The following is a 17,522-nucleotide window of genomic DNA, read 5'->3' on the forward strand; positions in this document are numbered from 1 at the left end:
TGTAAATATTTGTGGTCAATAAGCATCCACAATATGGTCGATACGGCTCACTACTCAGGGCGAGATGTCGTTGGAGGCAGCACAAGAGCCCAGACAGAAATGAGTTAAGTCTTTTGAGCCCCGACATATTTATTGCATCTCCAATCAAAAGTGAGTGAATGTCACTCCCTCTCCACCCTGTGCTGTCCAGATGCCCAATTAGTGATTAGAATGTAATTTTAAAAAAGAAGAAAGGAGGTGAAATAAGGAGCACTTCCACTTCTGGAAACTGTGTTCAGCTGCATGTCTGACCTTTTCTAAATAAAACAGTTTTTTTGTATTTGGATGTATTGCTAAAGTAACAATACACAAATTGGACACTGTTTGAGACTAATTTGTTTCGTTTTGACTATCGACTAACAGTATGCCGGGATGGAACCCCACCACTTCAATATGAACCTCCAAGTTACTACACAGATTTCTAACCTTGAAATAGTTGACAGAAATACCTCAAGTAAGGCGAAAAGGTCAATTTTATGGAGGAAAATAAAAAAGTAACATTGTTCCAATAATAATATTTTTTTGCTGTTCTTAATTGCAACTTTAATAACTATAACTGCTCTTGATGTGAAGTGTTGGGTGTGAAAAAAGAAAGTTCCTATGCAGTAAATGACATCCTCTTTTACCAGAGGATGATGTTGAGTTGCCACACTAGAGGCTTTTCCATTTCCAATCCGAATTATTGTGTCATAAAAAGGTCATTTAGGTGTACTCCTGAAGGACTTTGATTCTCATGTGGAAATACAAATATGACGTCTGAAGAGATTGAGATGAAGCTTCAAAATGTTTGAAAACTGCTCTCAGGTTTTTTGTTTGTTTTTTTTTCGCTTTAAATCCAGACACAAATCATCAGTTTGTTTCTTATTTATTATCAGAATGCAGTACAGAAATGAAAAATTATTTGAAAAAAACAAATCACCAAAAACGGGTTTTGAAGTTACAACCAACATCTGGATTCAATTCTGGCAGGTAACAGGTGATCTTCTGATTGAGTTTGATCGCAGGAAACATCAACCTGAAATATTCTAGAGGACGTTTGTCCTGCAGCTTTACTGAGCAGGACGCATCATAAAGCTGATGGCCTTCAAGGAGTAGTTATGGCCCTTCCATGTGGACCACTCCACTCCGACAGAATTGATGGCATCGTCAGCCCCCCAGCGATAAACCCCGTTTGGGTTTGTGCGATGACAGTTGTTATACCAGAACCCCCCCAGGAATAATTTGGCGCAGTTTAAAAGATAACTGTCCAGGTCTATGTCGAAGGTGGAGAACTTGTGTCCGTTGTGATAACTCAGGGAGTCTCCTGCGCAAACAAAGATCAGGAAGAAATGTTTGAGAACATTTCAGAGTAAACAAGATGAATCATGCTAAAGCTCAGAAATATCAACTAAAGGACTTTTCACAATGAGAAATCTCAGAGGTTAAACACATCATTATATTAAGTCAAATAGTTCAGTTCTTTATTTGTGTTTCTTTCTTAGGCTTGTTGACACCGAGCTAAGTGACCAGGACAAAACTTTCAGTCCGGATTCAGAGATCAACATATCACCATTTGTTCCTTTATTCATTTTAATAATAAGAGTTCCTCCAATATAATGCTAAACATTGCTTTAATAAAGTCAGAGGAATTAGTTCTGTTTGTCCTAAAGCAGCATTGCTCTCCCTGGTACTCACCTGCCCCTCCATCAATAAATCCAGACACCCGGAGTGGGTACCCCAAAGACTCCGGACCAACACCGAACCAGCGGTAACGAGCATAAACTGTATGTCCTTCAAAATCCTCCATGATAACCAGCAGCTCAAACTTTTTCTTTTGACTTAATAGGAAAAGGTTCCCCAGACCTGAAAACAGAAACACAGAGTCTTTCAGGAGCCTCTTTAGGCTTGTTGGTTCTCTCTGATCTCCATGATAGTTTTAGCTTCATATCTTACCGAGCCAGTACTCTCCAGCCACATTCCCAAAGCCCAACTTGTAATAAGCCCAGGGCCTGTAGAAGTTCACCGAGCCATCCATCCTCCTCTGGAACACCTGTGGGGAGATGGAGGCGTTTAACCAGCTGAACACAACAAGAATCAGAAGTTTAACCGAGATTGACTGTTAGCGGCAAAGCAGCCGGGGGCAGAGCCATCAGTCTGAGTATGAGGTGAAAGTGATGGGTTCAGATACTCACAGTCCACTGCCCTCCCAAAGAGGTCATGTCACAGAAAACCTGCAAAATAAAGGAGGAAGTGATGAATGTGCGCTGTTCGATCCAATAGTGACTCCATCAGGCAGAAATCAGTTTAAACCTGCAGCCCCCATCCTGTAACTGGAATTATTTCTTTTTAATTTTGCAGCAACATCATTACAGATTTTCCATATTTCATAAAACAAAGCAATGTGTGTCAAATGAGATATGTTTTTCCGGGGTCTGATTCAACACCAACAATCTTAATAAGGGCAAATAGAACAAATTAATTACACAAATATATGCATTTTTACATAAAGATGAAACATACAATTGTTGTACATGTTTTACTTTTATTATTTTCATTATTCCTTAAGACCCTATTTATTTTTACAGAATAGAGTCAATACAGGATATTCATATCATGCAGAAAATGTGCTCAGTTTTCCTGTAAAATAGGTTTTCTTTTGCTTTTCCATGAGAGTGATCAGCCAACAGATATTTAAAGAAACCTTATTTCTCCCCAAGTAAATGATAATTCAGATAATAAAATTCTTGAAATGAAAAGATTAAGAAGAAAAAAATACTTTCTAACAAGCATAAAGCTTTTTTTAAAAAAAATTATTTCCTCTAACAGTTTCCAAATTTGACAAAATCTTCAAATGCAATTAATTTGTCTTTCTTCACATGTAAAATACATCTTCCTCACATTTTCAGGAGTCTCATTTTTCTGGTGGTTGGTGAGAAAAAAAAATAAAATTAAACATTTTAACTGATTTCAAGCGTACCTGGACACCAGACAGGGGTCCGATGGGATAGATGGTGTAAACTCCGCTGGGTCGCGTTGTGTCCTGCTTATAGATGTCGCTGCAGTCGAGAGGAAGGAAAAAAGCTGCAGAGCTGCTCAACAGAGGAACCAGGAGGAGCAGGAGAGCGGGCAGCAGCTGTATAAGCAGAGGTAATTACATCTCAGTTTCACAGTTTTTACTGAATATTTGTTTCAGAGAGCCAGAAAATAAAGCAGGAGCATGTTTTAGAGGAACCTACTGAAGCTGTGAAGAGCCAAAGCTCCTGCTTAACTTTAAGAGTTTAGAGTCCTGAACTTACTTCCATGGTGAGAGTTGTGCTGCAGGGATGTAAACCGGGATGTCTGTCAGCTGGAGCTGCTCTGAGTTCTTCTGCATGGATCTGATCACAAGCTGATGTTTTATAGCAACACGCTGAGCAGCTGCAGCTTCACCTCGATAACACTTTTGACTGCATAAGTGGAAAAGTTTGTCCCTGAGAAAACTGTTTATTGTGAGTGTAATTTAACCACATGGATGCAGACTATTTGTACTGAAATGTCCTTTGTGGTGGATAAGGAATACCTGCTGATATACTATCTTATCAGAGGGAAAGACAAGATGAGAGCAGGAAATTTAAAGCTGAATATCAGTAGAATTTTAGCTGACTAATAACTGCCAAGCAACTAAATACTCTGTATTCAATTGTTTATTGGTTAGCATGGAGGCAAGCTCAAAGGAAAATTTGTTTCTCTGCAGAAATTGAGAGCAGCTGTGTTTTACAGTGTAAAATGATGATGTTTCTGTAGCAAAGAGGTTTGATTATTGTGTCACCCATCAGCCACCAGTTAAAACATATTTAAGAATCAGTGCTCAAATGTTTTGACGTCTCACCAAATTTAAATAATGGCAAATTAGTTTGTAAGATCTAATTATGTCTCTGTTCATATCCTTTAAGTGAGTCTTAAAATGTACCCATCACGAGGTTGAGGGGTGGGATACAGATGAGACCATGAGGTTCAAAAGGTCATTTTATATTGACAAGAAAATTATCACATTTTAGACCCAGCAAGTGTGGTTTTTCTGAGTTTAAAAGCAGTTTTTGTCAGACAAAATGAGCAGAAATTCATGTTCTGTTTTGGATAAATATCGTCCTTAATTGCTTTAGCAAAGCAGCCCCAAACTAATGTTTTTGTTCGTCCTTCAATTAAAATCAATGTAAAAGACACTATTATTATTACAAGGTAGTAAAAGAAAACTTCAGAGGTACTGAAAAGTTCTAACGTCAAAGGCTTTTTCCTTTTATGATCGGCGTGTGTAAGAGTTTTAAGGTGATAGCTCTTTTTAATTAAAGGGAGGGGTAAAATAACATTCTATCTTTATGAATAACGTCTCTTCTGAATTTAATAACAAAAGCACAACTCAAACTTAAGCCTATTGCAGATCGCAACCAATCAGCTTTAAGCTCGCGCACGCCGCGGCCAATGGCTGATCAGAGGACGCTCGCGCAGAGTAGTTTGAAGGGCGGTCCGGGTAGAGAAAGGAAAGTATGGATAAGAGGATCGGAGTACTGCCGCTGAGTTTCGATGAGGGGCGTCTTACTGAAGTCCTCAAGTTATCGAGTCTATTTTTAGGTTAAATAACGTAAAAATGATACTGATTGTATTTTTGTAACTTATCTTCCAAAGCGGGGCAGCTCGTATTAGTTAGTTTATTTCTTCTGAATGATTATCCTGTGTAAGTTATCTATACCTATTCATGGCTTTGATAGCCAGTGACCTGAACGGAACCGCTGCGATTTATGGGAGAGTTGGGTCAAGAAAAGACGTGATTCAAGTCCCAGTGAACGGCTTTAAAACGAACAAAATGCAACCCAAGGAGACAGAGTATACTACAGATGGGTTACCAAAAGCTTTTCTGCACAGCTTGAGGACTCTGTTTGACATTTTGGACGACGACAGAAGGGGGTATGTCCACATCTCGGAGATAGAGAGTCGATGGCAGGGCGCAGACACCAGGGAGTTGCCCGGCGGAGTGCTCAGCTGCCTCAGGAGGGTCACTCCTCCGCATGGCTGCCTCACCTTTGAGCGGTTCGTGGCCGGTCTGCGGTACTCCATGCTGAACCCGGAGAACAGCCCCCACTTCAAGGCCCAGGTTGCTGTGCTCCCGCAGCAGGGTCCGAGGCATCTCCAGAAACCCGCAGCCCCGTCCACATGCTGCGTCGGACCTCGGGTGGAGAACAAAGTTCGTCCGCTGGGCAACGTGACAAACACCCAGCCGCACCGGGCGTCCTCCCTGCAGAGCCGGGCCCGTCCGGAGGAAGGGACGGGTTTCCCTGCATGTGGACAAGCGCGGTACGGCGCGGGCTTCCAGAGGTCCGGGCGGAGTGTGGAACGGATCCCCGTCGCTCCGCAGGATTTGTGCTACCACGCCGACCCGGGCCATGCTAGCAAAGCAACACAGCCGCAGCAGAGCAGAATCAGGAACATCGAGTCGCTTGCGCTGGAGTCTCCGCAACTCCAACCATGTAAGTGGCTGCAAATCAACTTTGTGCAAAGGGATAAACTCTTGGAGTTTGATGAAGTTCTGGGATGGTTCTAAGCTCAAACCATCTGTGTAAGACTAGTGAAAGGTCATTTAAGTAATATTCACAATTCACACTGTCCACTTTTACATCTTTTTATATTTGCTAAATTCCAGCTTATTAAGATAATTTTGCTTAACTGCTCTGTCCATCCCAGGTAAAAAGAAGTAAAAAATACTTTGTGCTTAATACATGAACTGATAAGAAAATAGTTACAAACATAAAGTAGCAATAAATCATCAATTAATATCTCAATTTTGCACACCCAATTAGCCATTTCTAAACTGAAATAATTGCATAATAATTATATAATTACTGGTGTTATATGATATTTAAAATGGCAACAATGAGCTGAATTCATAAAGACTCAGTAAGAAAGACCTGTTGGGTTTCATTACCCAACTCTAGAGTTACAATATAAACAGGGCCTGGCTAGAGGCCTCTGCTCCAATCACGAGTCCCCGATTAAATAACTGTTGTTGTTAACCACAGGCACGGTCAGAGGTCATGTCAGGAGCTGCAGTGATTTCAGAGTTTTCCTTTAGGATTGTGCAGCCTGGCCATCACCCAGTTTTTTCCCTGTGCAATAAATGTAGGTCAAAGAACCTAAGAAATTTCCACATCTCTTCCTTAGTCCTTATCTTATTCTGCACTTGCACCTCCTTCACAAAAAACCCTTCCTCTCTGTCTCTGACATGCACACACTAACTCACTCAGCTAGTGACTGTCAGAGTTTGTCTCATCTGTACGCACACAGGCCTGTCTAGAGCTGTATTATTAGATAGTCTCTCACTATTGCTGTCCAACCCTCAGGGCTTTTACTGCTTAAAGCACTTTTACTAAGGACAGCGTTGGTTTTCATTCAGAGAGATGGATAGATATGGTGAGATTGCAACTCCCGAATTGTTATCTCAGTTAAACTAGTCATACAAAATATTGGAATATATACGTTCAAAGCATTTTTACAATGAGAGAGTCATCTTTCTTGCTGCTTGAGTTTAAATTGTTACCAACAAGAAGCACAGCTTCTAAATCCCAACATTTCATTCCAAGAGATGCTCATTTGCAAAGTAAAGCATCTTAAGACTGACATTATTCTGATCAGACTTTTTCTGATCAGAATAATGATCAGAACTGATTTTATATAAGTTGTGACCTTCAATTTTGACCTGTTTGGATTTTTTTCTTTTTTCTAAGCGCTAGGACAGGTAAAAGAGCAGGCTTTATGATAGATGAAGTGCAAAATAAATGAAGGAATTATATAATAGAAGGTTATGCTGATGTATGCATTAAAGTATGTTTTTCCCAAACTTCACTCCATTTTTACTCATCTAAAAAAAAAGTACAATTAAGTATCTGCATGTGGTTGAGTGGTTTATTGAATGAAAATGTTGTATTCTGATTTTTTAGTATTTAACCAAATAATCACCGATCAGATCCTATCAAGGAAAAAAAGTTTATTTCAAGTTCTCGACGATTGGTTGAATCATCTCTGTATAATATGAAAATTATACAGAGATGATAATCTGAATCAGTTAATCAGATTAATTGTGATGAATTATGGAAATAATCATCAACTAATTGATTATACAGACTCAAAAAAGGTGATTTGCTAAAAGAACAACGAAGTGGGAGCAGCAATTAAGCAATCATTTAATCTGCACAGAAATTATATACATTTATATATTTCTATAAATATATACATTTTGAATCTTTTTTTTTTCTTCTCCCCACCAGGGGGTCTTTTTGTGGGGTCTAGTGTCCCTTATATGACAGCATGCAGACAGGAAAGGGGAAGGGAGAGGGGGGAAGACATGCGGCAAATGTTGCCGGGTCCAGGAATCGCTCCAGATCTACCTTTTGCTACAATAGAGTTAGTAAATGAATGCTGTTACTGCATTTTAGACAACAAAATGTTCTTATCTAAAAAGTTGATTTAATTATTTGTTTATTTGCATCTTTTAATGTTGCACAGTAAAAAGATTAAGTGGTTAAATGAAAAATCTTCAATTAATCATCAGAATAATCAATACTAAAAGAATCGTTAGTTAAGAATCGTGTTATAATTACATTTGAAATCTTTTTCACACAGCTCAGTTTTTATCTGATCACTTCTGAATGGAATCAGTTTCAACTTTGGCCAGACATAAACACTTTCTTGTTTTGGTGAGATGTTCTTGTTTTGATTTAGCTGTCTGAGATGACATTAAGGGAAATGCTCAGATTGTTGGCAACTGTTGACAACATGGCAACCGTCTCTGAACTGAGCATGACCTGACCTGAACCGGAGGCTTTATTGCCCCTCATCAATGTCCTAGCTCTCTCAATTTAGCTGGACTTGAAATATTAGGAAAATGTTGCACGTAAGTCCTTTGAAAGGTCTTGCATATTGCTGCTTGTTCAAATATGCATGGCTAAACTACAGACTGAACATCATAGTCACTGATGATTGTGATATAATCTCTCATGCGCGGCCAAAGCCCGATGGTTTAGTCCAGATTACAGCAAACACAGCAGAGCGCAGTGATTTGCTGCTGCAGTGAAATCCTCCCGAAATTCCTAACATTCACCTCCCCTTCTATCACGCTTTGGAGCAAGCATGATACACTGGCGCATGACTGGTGCGCCTCATCGAAATTTCTAAATCTGGTAGAAATAAAAAAACCTTAACAGACACAACAGAACAACAACTGGACAGATTGGAAAACTTATTGCGCTTCATTGAAGACGAATAAGGTTTTGTTAGTGTCCTAGTTTGGATCAGTGCCTAATGGAGAGTCATGTTTTAAGAACATTTAATCAATATGATAAAGTATCAGTGTGCCAGAATTGTATTTTGGAAACTCATTGAAGGAGTGGGTACTTATGAAGAAATGAAATGAAGAAGGGAAGACAGTATCAGATATTGTATTTTCTTCATTGAGCTTATCTTAGTGAAGCAATCAAATCAGGCTCAAGGAGATACTGAACTCTTTTAATGCATCACTGAAAACATGATGTAATCAAAGCCTCCCTGCTGTTGACAGCAGCCTGATTCAGAGCTTAGAGCTCCCTCTTGTGGCATAAAAAAAAAAACAAATTTAGACCAAAGGTTATTCAAAACAAATTTCTGCACTATTTAGTGCTTCTGTTTGATCAGAAGCACTAAATAGATAAATCAACAAAAGACAAAGGCTTGGTAGAAAAGCATATGGAAGTTTCTCCGATTTGAAAAGTATGTATTGCTTGGAGCTGCATGATATTGGGAAATCATGTGTTTGTTGTGATATTTTTTCAAAAGATTTGTAATGCTTTTGTTTATCTATTTACAAGGTTTTTCCATCTCAGGTTGCACTCTGTCTTCTAAAAATGTTTAGATTGAATAAAATATTGATTGACAAAACATAATAAACGATCAGACAGGTTTTCTTCTTGTTGTTGTATTTACATTCTTCCAGGTTGCGATGTGGTGCTGATAATTGTTTTCATCTCACTGTGTTCAGGTGTTACAAAATCAGGTCTGCCGAGATCGCAGAGTGAATCAGCTACAGGATTAACTGGTGGCTCCAGGCGACACGGACGGAGTCGAGAAGAGCACAGGAGGCACACCATTTCCAACGGAGTGGATTATGGAATGGTTGGTGTTCAATCCCACATCGTCATTTGCACAAACCTTTGCCTGAGTCATTGTTTTGACATCTATTGATAGCGGGCGACAAACTCAGTTACAGACTCATTTACATTTAGGTTTTGGTCATCATTAAGATTTTCACTCTGCGCACACCAATAGTGTTTTGAACTGACAGATGTTAACATCTCCTTACTGTAAAACTACATTCTAAAAATTGGTAAGTTTCTGAAGTTTTTTAAAAACAGAATCATGAAATTTTATGCCTTAAATTCAGCATAAGTTAGATAATTTAATTAGAAAAATTTTCTAATGGCATCACTGCATATACAAGTAGTTAACTTTTGTAATTTTTTAAAATTATAAAATAGACAAATACCCATTTAGTTTAAATCAATTCTTTTGAAAATTGCTTTTTGTCTCAAATTTCTTAGTTTTACCTGCTGTGTTTTGTCTTAAATGATAACCAATTAAATATCATTGTCTTTTAAGACTATGATAACTGGTTTGTTTGAGTTTGAAAAAGATTTTTATGTACAATTCTACAATTGACAGTGTAGAAACAAATAGATGGTCTGCATGTGTTATCAGTAATGTCTTTCTGCTGGTTGTGGAACCTCAAAAGATTACTGTATTTCTGGATTAATGCTCTCTTAATATTCATCTTAATAATGACTCAGTCTAAATTAATGATATCCAGAGAATTGTCTTGAGATTTTAAGTGTGAAGCTTCATTTTTGAGGTCTATGTTGAAACAAACAATCCAACAATATTTTATTTATACAATAAGACGTGAAAATGTTTTTGAAAAGACGTCCCAGTGTGGCTTCTAGCACTTCCTATTGGTCCATGGATTCTCCTCCCTTCCCTCTAACCCCTCCCTCGACCAACCAGCTGAGCTGAGGCCTCCTCTCTTTTTTCACCCCCCCCCCTCGTCACACACACTTCATCATTTCTCACTCTTTCCTGCTCACCTCCTCTTTCTCTCTTTCTTTCTGTGTTTGTGTTGCCGTCTCTGTCTCTTCTCCCCTTGGCACCTTGTGTCTAGATAGAGGCTGACTTATCAACCCCCTCTCCCCCTCAATTCTTCTTCTTCCTCCTCTGCCCCTGCCCCTTTCCCACCTACCCCCTTCCCTCCATCCTTCCCACCCAGGCCTTCTTGGCCCCTCGCTGCCCTGATGGTAGTGAGCCGGGTCGGGCCAGGGGGCCTGGTAGAAGTAGAGGACTCGCTTGGCCCACCCGGCCCAGCCTGGACGGCTGTGTGGGCCGCCTACACAACCGTCTTCATCCCCCTCAGCAACAGCCTTTACAGCAACAAGGCTCTGCAGTTTTTCCTCTGGGTGAGTAGTCCAGGGCTGGTTGAAGAAGACTGATCAGGTTGTTTGAGGTAATTTCATGAAGCTTCGGTTCTGATGGCAGATGAAGTAACCGTCGAGCTGTTAGATGTTGCTGTTTGTTGGACAGGATGTTTAAGATGAATCTTCTCTTGTTGCTCTGGAGACTAAAGCACATGTTCATTGGTTCAAAGTTGCTGTGGAGCTCACATTATATCTGAAACAGTCGACATTTCAGGACATTTATATACATTTTTAAAAATAATGACTTATTCACTAAAATAATACACATTTTTAAAATAATTGTAGACTTTTTTGATGAGTTTTGTGTTGCGACTTGGCTGCAGCCCCTGAGCCTGTTTTGTTCTCTGTACAGTTTAGCTGTACAGCTGCTGGTTTCTCTTTGGAGTCTAAGCCAAACAGCTTATGCAGAGGGGTGCCGTGTTATTCTACATGCTTTGTTGTGTGCGTCTGTGTTTGCTCAGTCACTCGGATAACAGCACGGACACCTACAGGTTTTGAAAACCTTTCATCCCTTCTTCTTTTTGAGTTTTCTTGCTTGTGGCCCAACGCTGATCTATGCTTCTCCCCAGAGCCCCTTTTATTCTTCCTCTATAAACACTTTCTTCAGGCTTATTGGCAAACAGCTAAAACATGTTGCATGGTTTTATTTTTACCCAGTCTCAGGCCATTTTAGCGATTGTTAGTGGACTGTAGAAAGTTGATACATCAGGTGGCTGAAAACCAGCAGTGAGGCCTGGACTAAGGCAGCGCCCATATATAGCCCGGTCAGCACAACTCAATGCAGCCTTGCTGTGCCGCAAACTCACACAAACACACACATTTTCCCCTCACACACATCGTTCTCCCTCGGACTCTTTAACGAGCACACACTGGGGTGGCCATAGTTGAAGTGGATCCACTGTTTCCCCCTATTCTTGGGTTGCTGTGGGGTTGCCATGACGGCGGACTCACTTTCCCCTCTAAACATTGTCCAGGATGGGAGAGAGTTCGGCACAATTGGTGTGGCGCCATTGTTCTGTCCAGCACAAAAGAGCGGGCTGCAGACACGGGAGAAAACACGGGAGTTTGTCTGCTATGCAAACTGCTGGCGAACCGAGAACTATGATTAGATTTATTCTTGGCGACAGTTTGAAAATTGTCCTAATAAGTATTGCGTGGGAAACGCCAAACAGTTTACTCCTTTATTTAAACAGTCGCTTGATGAAATCCAGTTGAGAAGAGATGAAAAAGTCATTTTTTTCCTCCATGTCCCACATTAATTAATTTATTACTTGCTTGAAAGTAAAAAAAAAAGTTTACATGAAGATTACTCTAATCATAGCTGTTGAAGATCTCATGGGTTGGTAAATTTCTGACGGGCTAAATGAGTTAAATTTGAGGCTCGCCTGTGAATTTGTGTTTTGGCATACCTAAAACAAATGGCTTACTTCTATGATAACATAGAAAATAAAAAATAAGGAAAGAGGCAGAATATCAGGACCTCCTGAAGCCTCGTTCATATTCAGGGACAATTTCCAGACCCCTGAAGATCACATGTTCATCTGTTCGAGCAATTCTGCGCAAGTTAAAACAGAATAAGATACTTTTGTACGCCCACAGTGACACAATGTGGGCTGAAAGGCCGCTCAGCGAGGAAGAAGCCACTACTTCAAAAGCAACGGATTACAGCTTTCAGATGCACTCATAGACAAAGATTATTTTTTTGAGACATAAAATATTGACATGCTAAGCCACATAGCTGACTGTTTAATGTTAAGAAAGAAAAGGAGAGGCATTTTGGCCTAAAAAAAAATAATAACAGAGCAACAAAAAGAAACTTTCCCATTGTGAAGCTCCGAGGAGGCAGGATCATAATATGGGGGTCTTTTGCAGCAGGAGGGACTGGTGCGCTTAAAAATGTAGATAGCATCATAAGGAAAGAAAATTATGTGGAATTATTGGAGAAACATCTCAAGATTTGGACGAAATAAGTTAAAAGTTGTTTACGAATGGGTCTTTTATTAATGATCTTAAGCATATCATGAAATTAGTTAGCTTAAGGATAACAAAGCCGATATTTTATGGTGTATGTCACAAAGCTCTGACCTCCGTCCCATTGGAAATTTGTGGACAGGACAGAAGATGTTCATGAGAGTCAGGCGACCTGCAAACCTGACTCAGCTACAGAAGTTCAGTCTGGAGGAACGGGGCCAAAGTTCCATTAAATTATTGTGAGATGTTTATGGAGGGATACCCACAATGTTTGATCCAATTAAAATAAATAGAAATAATTTTGCCAATGCATCTAAAACAGGAGATTAGGTCATATGTCTGTTTATACATTATATGTAAAACTTAAACTTTAAGCAAGAAGTTCAGGCAGGTTTTTAGTTTCCCTGTGATTTCCTTTCACTGTCCTCGTTTTATGCTTCATCTCACACAGCTGAAGCAAATGAAGGAGTTGGAGCAGGAAAAGGATTCGCTGCTGTCAGGCCTGGAAGTGGTAGAGCGGGCCCGAGAGTGGTACCAAGGCCAAATCCACAATGTCACAGAGAGACAGCGGCAAGTCGGTCAAAGCTCTCACTGCACGGTAGGTTCAAATGCAGCTCCAGTCCAGGAAAAAATAGCCTCAAAAATATCTGGATAAATAGTGGACAAGCACTGTCTAACATGAAATCCTTACACCACCTTCCAGCGTTTCTGACAGTTCCTCTGAATAAAGCAGACCTGTCCATATTCTTTGCTTGTTTCATGAGTGTTTATTGTCAAAAAGCTCAGTATTCATCCCATATGACGGAAGTACACAGATCCAGTTAAAACTCAAGCAATGTATAGTAAATACCACAGGTTTATGTTTGTATTGGTAGGACAGATTTACTTTCTTTCTTAACTCTTAAACAGTATGTCAGGATTCCTGGTAACTCCAAGATGTTGTGTTTTTGCTGCAGTTCTTTAAAACTCTGAGTCCTTTGCAAAAGCTTTTTCACAAAGTTAAGCATTGTGAATGCAAATAAATGTGAAAATAAGTATAATCCATTTTCTTAGGTTGCACACAAAGGAGTTCAAATATTAAGTCAGAAATGTTTGGTTTTAATAAAAGGAACAATAACTACTGCGACTGCAAAGAAGTGTTTTGGAGACTGGAGTTGTCTGTCCTGACTTTTTTTGTTTTCTTCACCTTTTTTTCCATCAAACTCTATGATTTGTTCCAGGAGTTTTTCACAGATGCCAGTCCCAGTCGCATGAATGTTCTCATTCCCAAACTGCAAGAAGTCAATCGCTGCCTTAATGACCTGCTTTCCTGCAGTGGGATGGTGAGTGTCAAATGCTTCAAAATACAGGGTGAAATTTAATCTAATCGTGTGTAAGACTTGCCACTTTTGTGTGGGTTAAAATATTCAATTCTGGTCTAGTTTCTTCACTGAAAGGGCAATATTAAATTTTGCTGTAATATAACAACTGTTTATTCGTCTTGTATTTTACTAAATTCACATAGCAGAAACTTGTAACAGTGTCTTATCTATTGAGATGTTTAAAACGTTTTAGTGTAGATCCAGTTTAGATCCAAACCAACGTCTGCTTTCTGTGAACAAGGCTAAAGATGTTCCCCGTCTCAGAAGGAATTGGAGTTTCTCTTCGTGATTGTTTCCATGTGGTTGGAAATTGGCTGGATTTTTCAGGGGAACATTATGTGAAATACTTGCCTCCTGTTCTACTGATTACAAATCCACAAAGCCTCCTTGAAATATTGGCTATAAATTCAATAAGTTGCTAGGAATTTGTAAAAATTGGCACTAAAAAGTACCCAGAAAAGTAGAATTCCTTTCAGATTCTACTCTGAAATACAAGACAGGAAACATTGTTGAAGCTTAAATATTAAAAGTCGTGTTTAAGTTCAGCTGTTGTCAGCATCACATTTTCATATGTGAAGCTGAGAAGAAGAAAAAAACCTCCAAAGGGATTTAGTCAAACATGCTGCTGATAGTCAACAACAAATATAAAACACTAAACTCAATGCTTTAACTCAAAACTCAAAATATGTGAGAAGAAATTATTAATTGCAAAGTTTCCAGCTCCTATATGTGAAAAACTAATAATAACACAGACACCGATATGACAACAAAATTGTGGCAGGATTAATACAAATGCTGTAATTTACATATCCAGTCTGATTTTGTTCCATTTCTCCTAACAGTCTAGTCACCAGGATCTATGTTGTTGTTACAAAGCATCAGTGAATGGAAGCAGCTAAAAGTCTCCCTTTTCTACACGTAATCAGACAGGGTTTTACTAATACGGGTTTCCCTGCACTACAGTGACGATGCTCTAATCGGGAAATAGAGCCGTTATTGATTCAATTCAATGATTTGGTTCAGATATGTTGAATTGACAGAAGAGTCATCAAAAACGAAAGCCGCCATCAAACACATTTATTTTACCCTTCAAACTGACAAACACACCTGTGGTCTCCTGATTGACCTTGACCCTCTGCCCTTGGTTTCATATTCCTTGGACAAAAAGTGTTTTCAATGGAGAAAATCAAACTCTTCTCTTAGGTCTAAATAGGATATTCTGTGAAATTAATTATTTTTTGTGTGCCATAAACATATTCCAGATGACTGGTCTTTTTGTGAAGAAATCAGTGTTTTCTGTACAAAACAAAGCTGCTACCTATGCTGCTACCCCTCACCATCATCCATATGATGGGGGCTTTCAGTGTTTAAGGTTCAAAATTGCATTTTTGAAGTTACTTATTTATGTTTTACATTTTCTTATTCTTAAACATGTTGAGATTTGTCCTCTTCCCGTTGCTCCCTGTTTGTCTCCCAGCCGTCGTTTCCCAGTGGCGGTGCTCAGACAGCAGTGCTCTCAGCGAACTCCCAGCCCCCGGCCCCAGCTCCTCCTCAAGCCATTCAGAGACTAAAGGACCAGAACAGACTTCTCACTCAGGTTCGACACAAATCTTCACCTGAAGCCCCCCCCCTGACTGTCCCACTGATGATTTCTGTTGGATCTGCTCTTTCAGGAGGTGACGGAGAAGAGCGAGCGCATTACTCAGCTTGAGCAGGAGAAGTCGGCTCTGATAAAGCAGCTTTTTGAGGCTCGAGCTCGCAGCGCACATGACGCCAGCACCATGGATTCTACTTTTATCTGATTAGCTTCCAAATCATCATCAGAGACGATTCACTGTGCGGCCCAGCCAGCGTATCTGTGCTGGTCTGAGGGAGAGCTGAGAGATTTCTGTTTACCTGGCTGAACATTAATGGCAGCAATGCACCTTTTTAGGAGCAGCACACTAAAAAGGGAGTCCAGTCAACTACAAGTCAAACCAAACGCTACCCGGACGTGAACACTCCTGAGCTGAGAACAAACTCCTCTTACACCGAAAAACAAGCGGACTCGTCAAAGCACGCAGGTCTCATGATCCCAATCACTCCATTTCTACGAAGAGCTGCATCTGGAAGATTAACACTCCTCCTCCTTAAGGACTTATATTTCTGCTGCTCAGCTGCACAAGGAACAAAACACAAACTTCACTGCGAGCAAAGCTCAGTTAAAATGGAACAGAAGGCTGTTTGGACAGCGGGGATGATTTGGGGGGGATTATGTTGGAATGATACGCCATACTCCAGCTAATGCTATCACTCAGTTGCTGTGACCTATCAGTCATTTTTTTAGTTTCATACTTATATATACATATAATCGATATAGGAGAGGAATGTTCCTTCACTTTTAGTATTTCCTTCCTTTTGATATCAAATTATATTTCTGTCTGGTTTTTGAAGTAACACAAACACAAAGATAAATCAGTAGAAAATCTCTATATATTTTATATTAGGATGTTACATATTCAGACTTGTTTTGTACTTTGAGTCTTTTTCACACATGAAGTTCAGAGGAACATCTTAGAATCGTATTGAATGCCTCCCACATATTTGGGTTTATAAGCAGGAAGGCTTCTAAGTAACTTCCTAAAGGAGCAAAGAGGAAACTGACAGGTTCAAATACTTTCCTGAAATTATTGATGGACAATAACAAAAATATAAAAAATATACAAAGTAGGACATTTCAGTAGTATGTCATGAAGTTGAGCAAGACTAGACTGTATTAAGAAATCAATCAGTCTGAAGAGTAAAAGCATGATGGAACAATCTATGTAGGACATAAACTCATGTTTTTAAATACTGGACTTGTATCTGCATGGTTTGCTTAGATTATATGTCCTTCACTGCAAGCACAAGTTAATTAACTGGAAATTTCTTCCTCTGGGGCCTCATGAGCTCATTAATATTTTATTGCCACTCTGTTTGAAGGGCAGCTCTGAGATGTTCCCTACTTGCTTTCTTTAGAAGGATAACTTAAACTTTCAGTGCTGCGACGCATGTGTGGAAATGACTCAAGGTCAGCCTTCAAGCCCTTGAGAGGTGTAACACAAGAAGATGAGGAGAAACCTGGAAGTTTGCATGTGAAAGAAAGCTATGAGAATAAGTTCCATAGATGGTAAATATGTTGCAACAAGGTTTTGATATTATACCAGAAGCAAAAAGAGCTAAAAAAAAAAACACCTGCCATCTCCATGTTGCTACAGTGGATTTCCCCCTGCCCCCCTTTTTTTTTTTGCTTGGATCTTGTTTAGAACTCAAAAATATTTTCCACTGAGAGATTGAACTTTGAAATGTAGAGCTTAAAGATTAGCATGGAAAACCTGCATTGTCTTTGTACGAGTTCCCTTTTCCCAGATTCTTCCCGGAAATGGATGCGTGTAGATGTTTGAAAGCATGAAGCCATCCTCAGGTTTACAGAAGGATTTAGTTGGTGGGTGGTGGTTCGGCCGAGATAGTTTTTAATGGTACTGCTGGGATGTCTGGGCAGGTCTGTTTCCCACTTGTTTAGGGTTTTTGCTGTTCACCCTACGGTATGTGGAGCCCCTTTTCTTTCCACTGAGGGTACCAAGCTCCACAAGAGGTGATTGAAATTAATAAAAGTGCTTCCTAGCAACAA

The 17,522-nt window shown here is 39.7% G+C and overlaps 2 protein-coding genes across 2 annotated transcripts; one reads left to right on the top strand and one right to left on the bottom strand.

The window, feature by feature from the left end:
• Positions 1 to 888: 888 nt before the first annotated feature.
• On the bottom strand, positions 889 to 3,514 carry LOC122819468 (microfibril-associated glycoprotein 4-like). The gene is made up of 6 exons (XM_044096214.1): positions 3,315 to 3,514; positions 2,996 to 3,151; positions 2,211 to 2,249; positions 1,972 to 2,068; positions 1,714 to 1,881; positions 889 to 1,342 (listed from the first exon to the last, which is right to left on the bottom strand). The coding sequence occupies exons 1-6, from the start codon at positions 3,318 to 3,320 to the stop codon at positions 1,089 to 1,091; spliced, it is 720 nt and encodes a 239-aa protein (XP_043952149.1). The 5' UTR covers positions 3,321 to 3,514; the 3' UTR covers positions 889 to 1,088.
• Positions 3,515 to 4,534: 1,020 nt separating this feature from the next.
• sapcd2 (suppressor APC domain containing 2) lies at positions 4,535 to 17,086 on the top strand. Its single transcript, XM_044096215.1, has 6 exons — positions 4,535 to 5,519; positions 9,059 to 9,192; positions 12,964 to 13,110; positions 13,733 to 13,834; positions 15,351 to 15,470; positions 15,547 to 17,086. Exons 1-6 carry the CDS (start codon positions 4,751 to 4,753, stop codon positions 15,673 to 15,675), a joined length of 1,401 nt encoding a protein of 466 aa, XP_043952150.1. The 5' UTR covers positions 4,535 to 4,750; the 3' UTR covers positions 15,676 to 17,086.
• The last annotated feature ends 436 nt before the right edge of the window (positions 17,087 to 17,522 follow it).

This window comes from Gambusia affinis, linkage group LG17 (assembly GCF_019740435.1).
Source record: "Gambusia affinis linkage group LG17, SWU_Gaff_1.0, whole genome shotgun sequence".
Lineage (NCBI taxonomy): Eukaryota > Metazoa > Chordata > Actinopteri > Cyprinodontiformes > Poeciliidae > Gambusia > Gambusia affinis.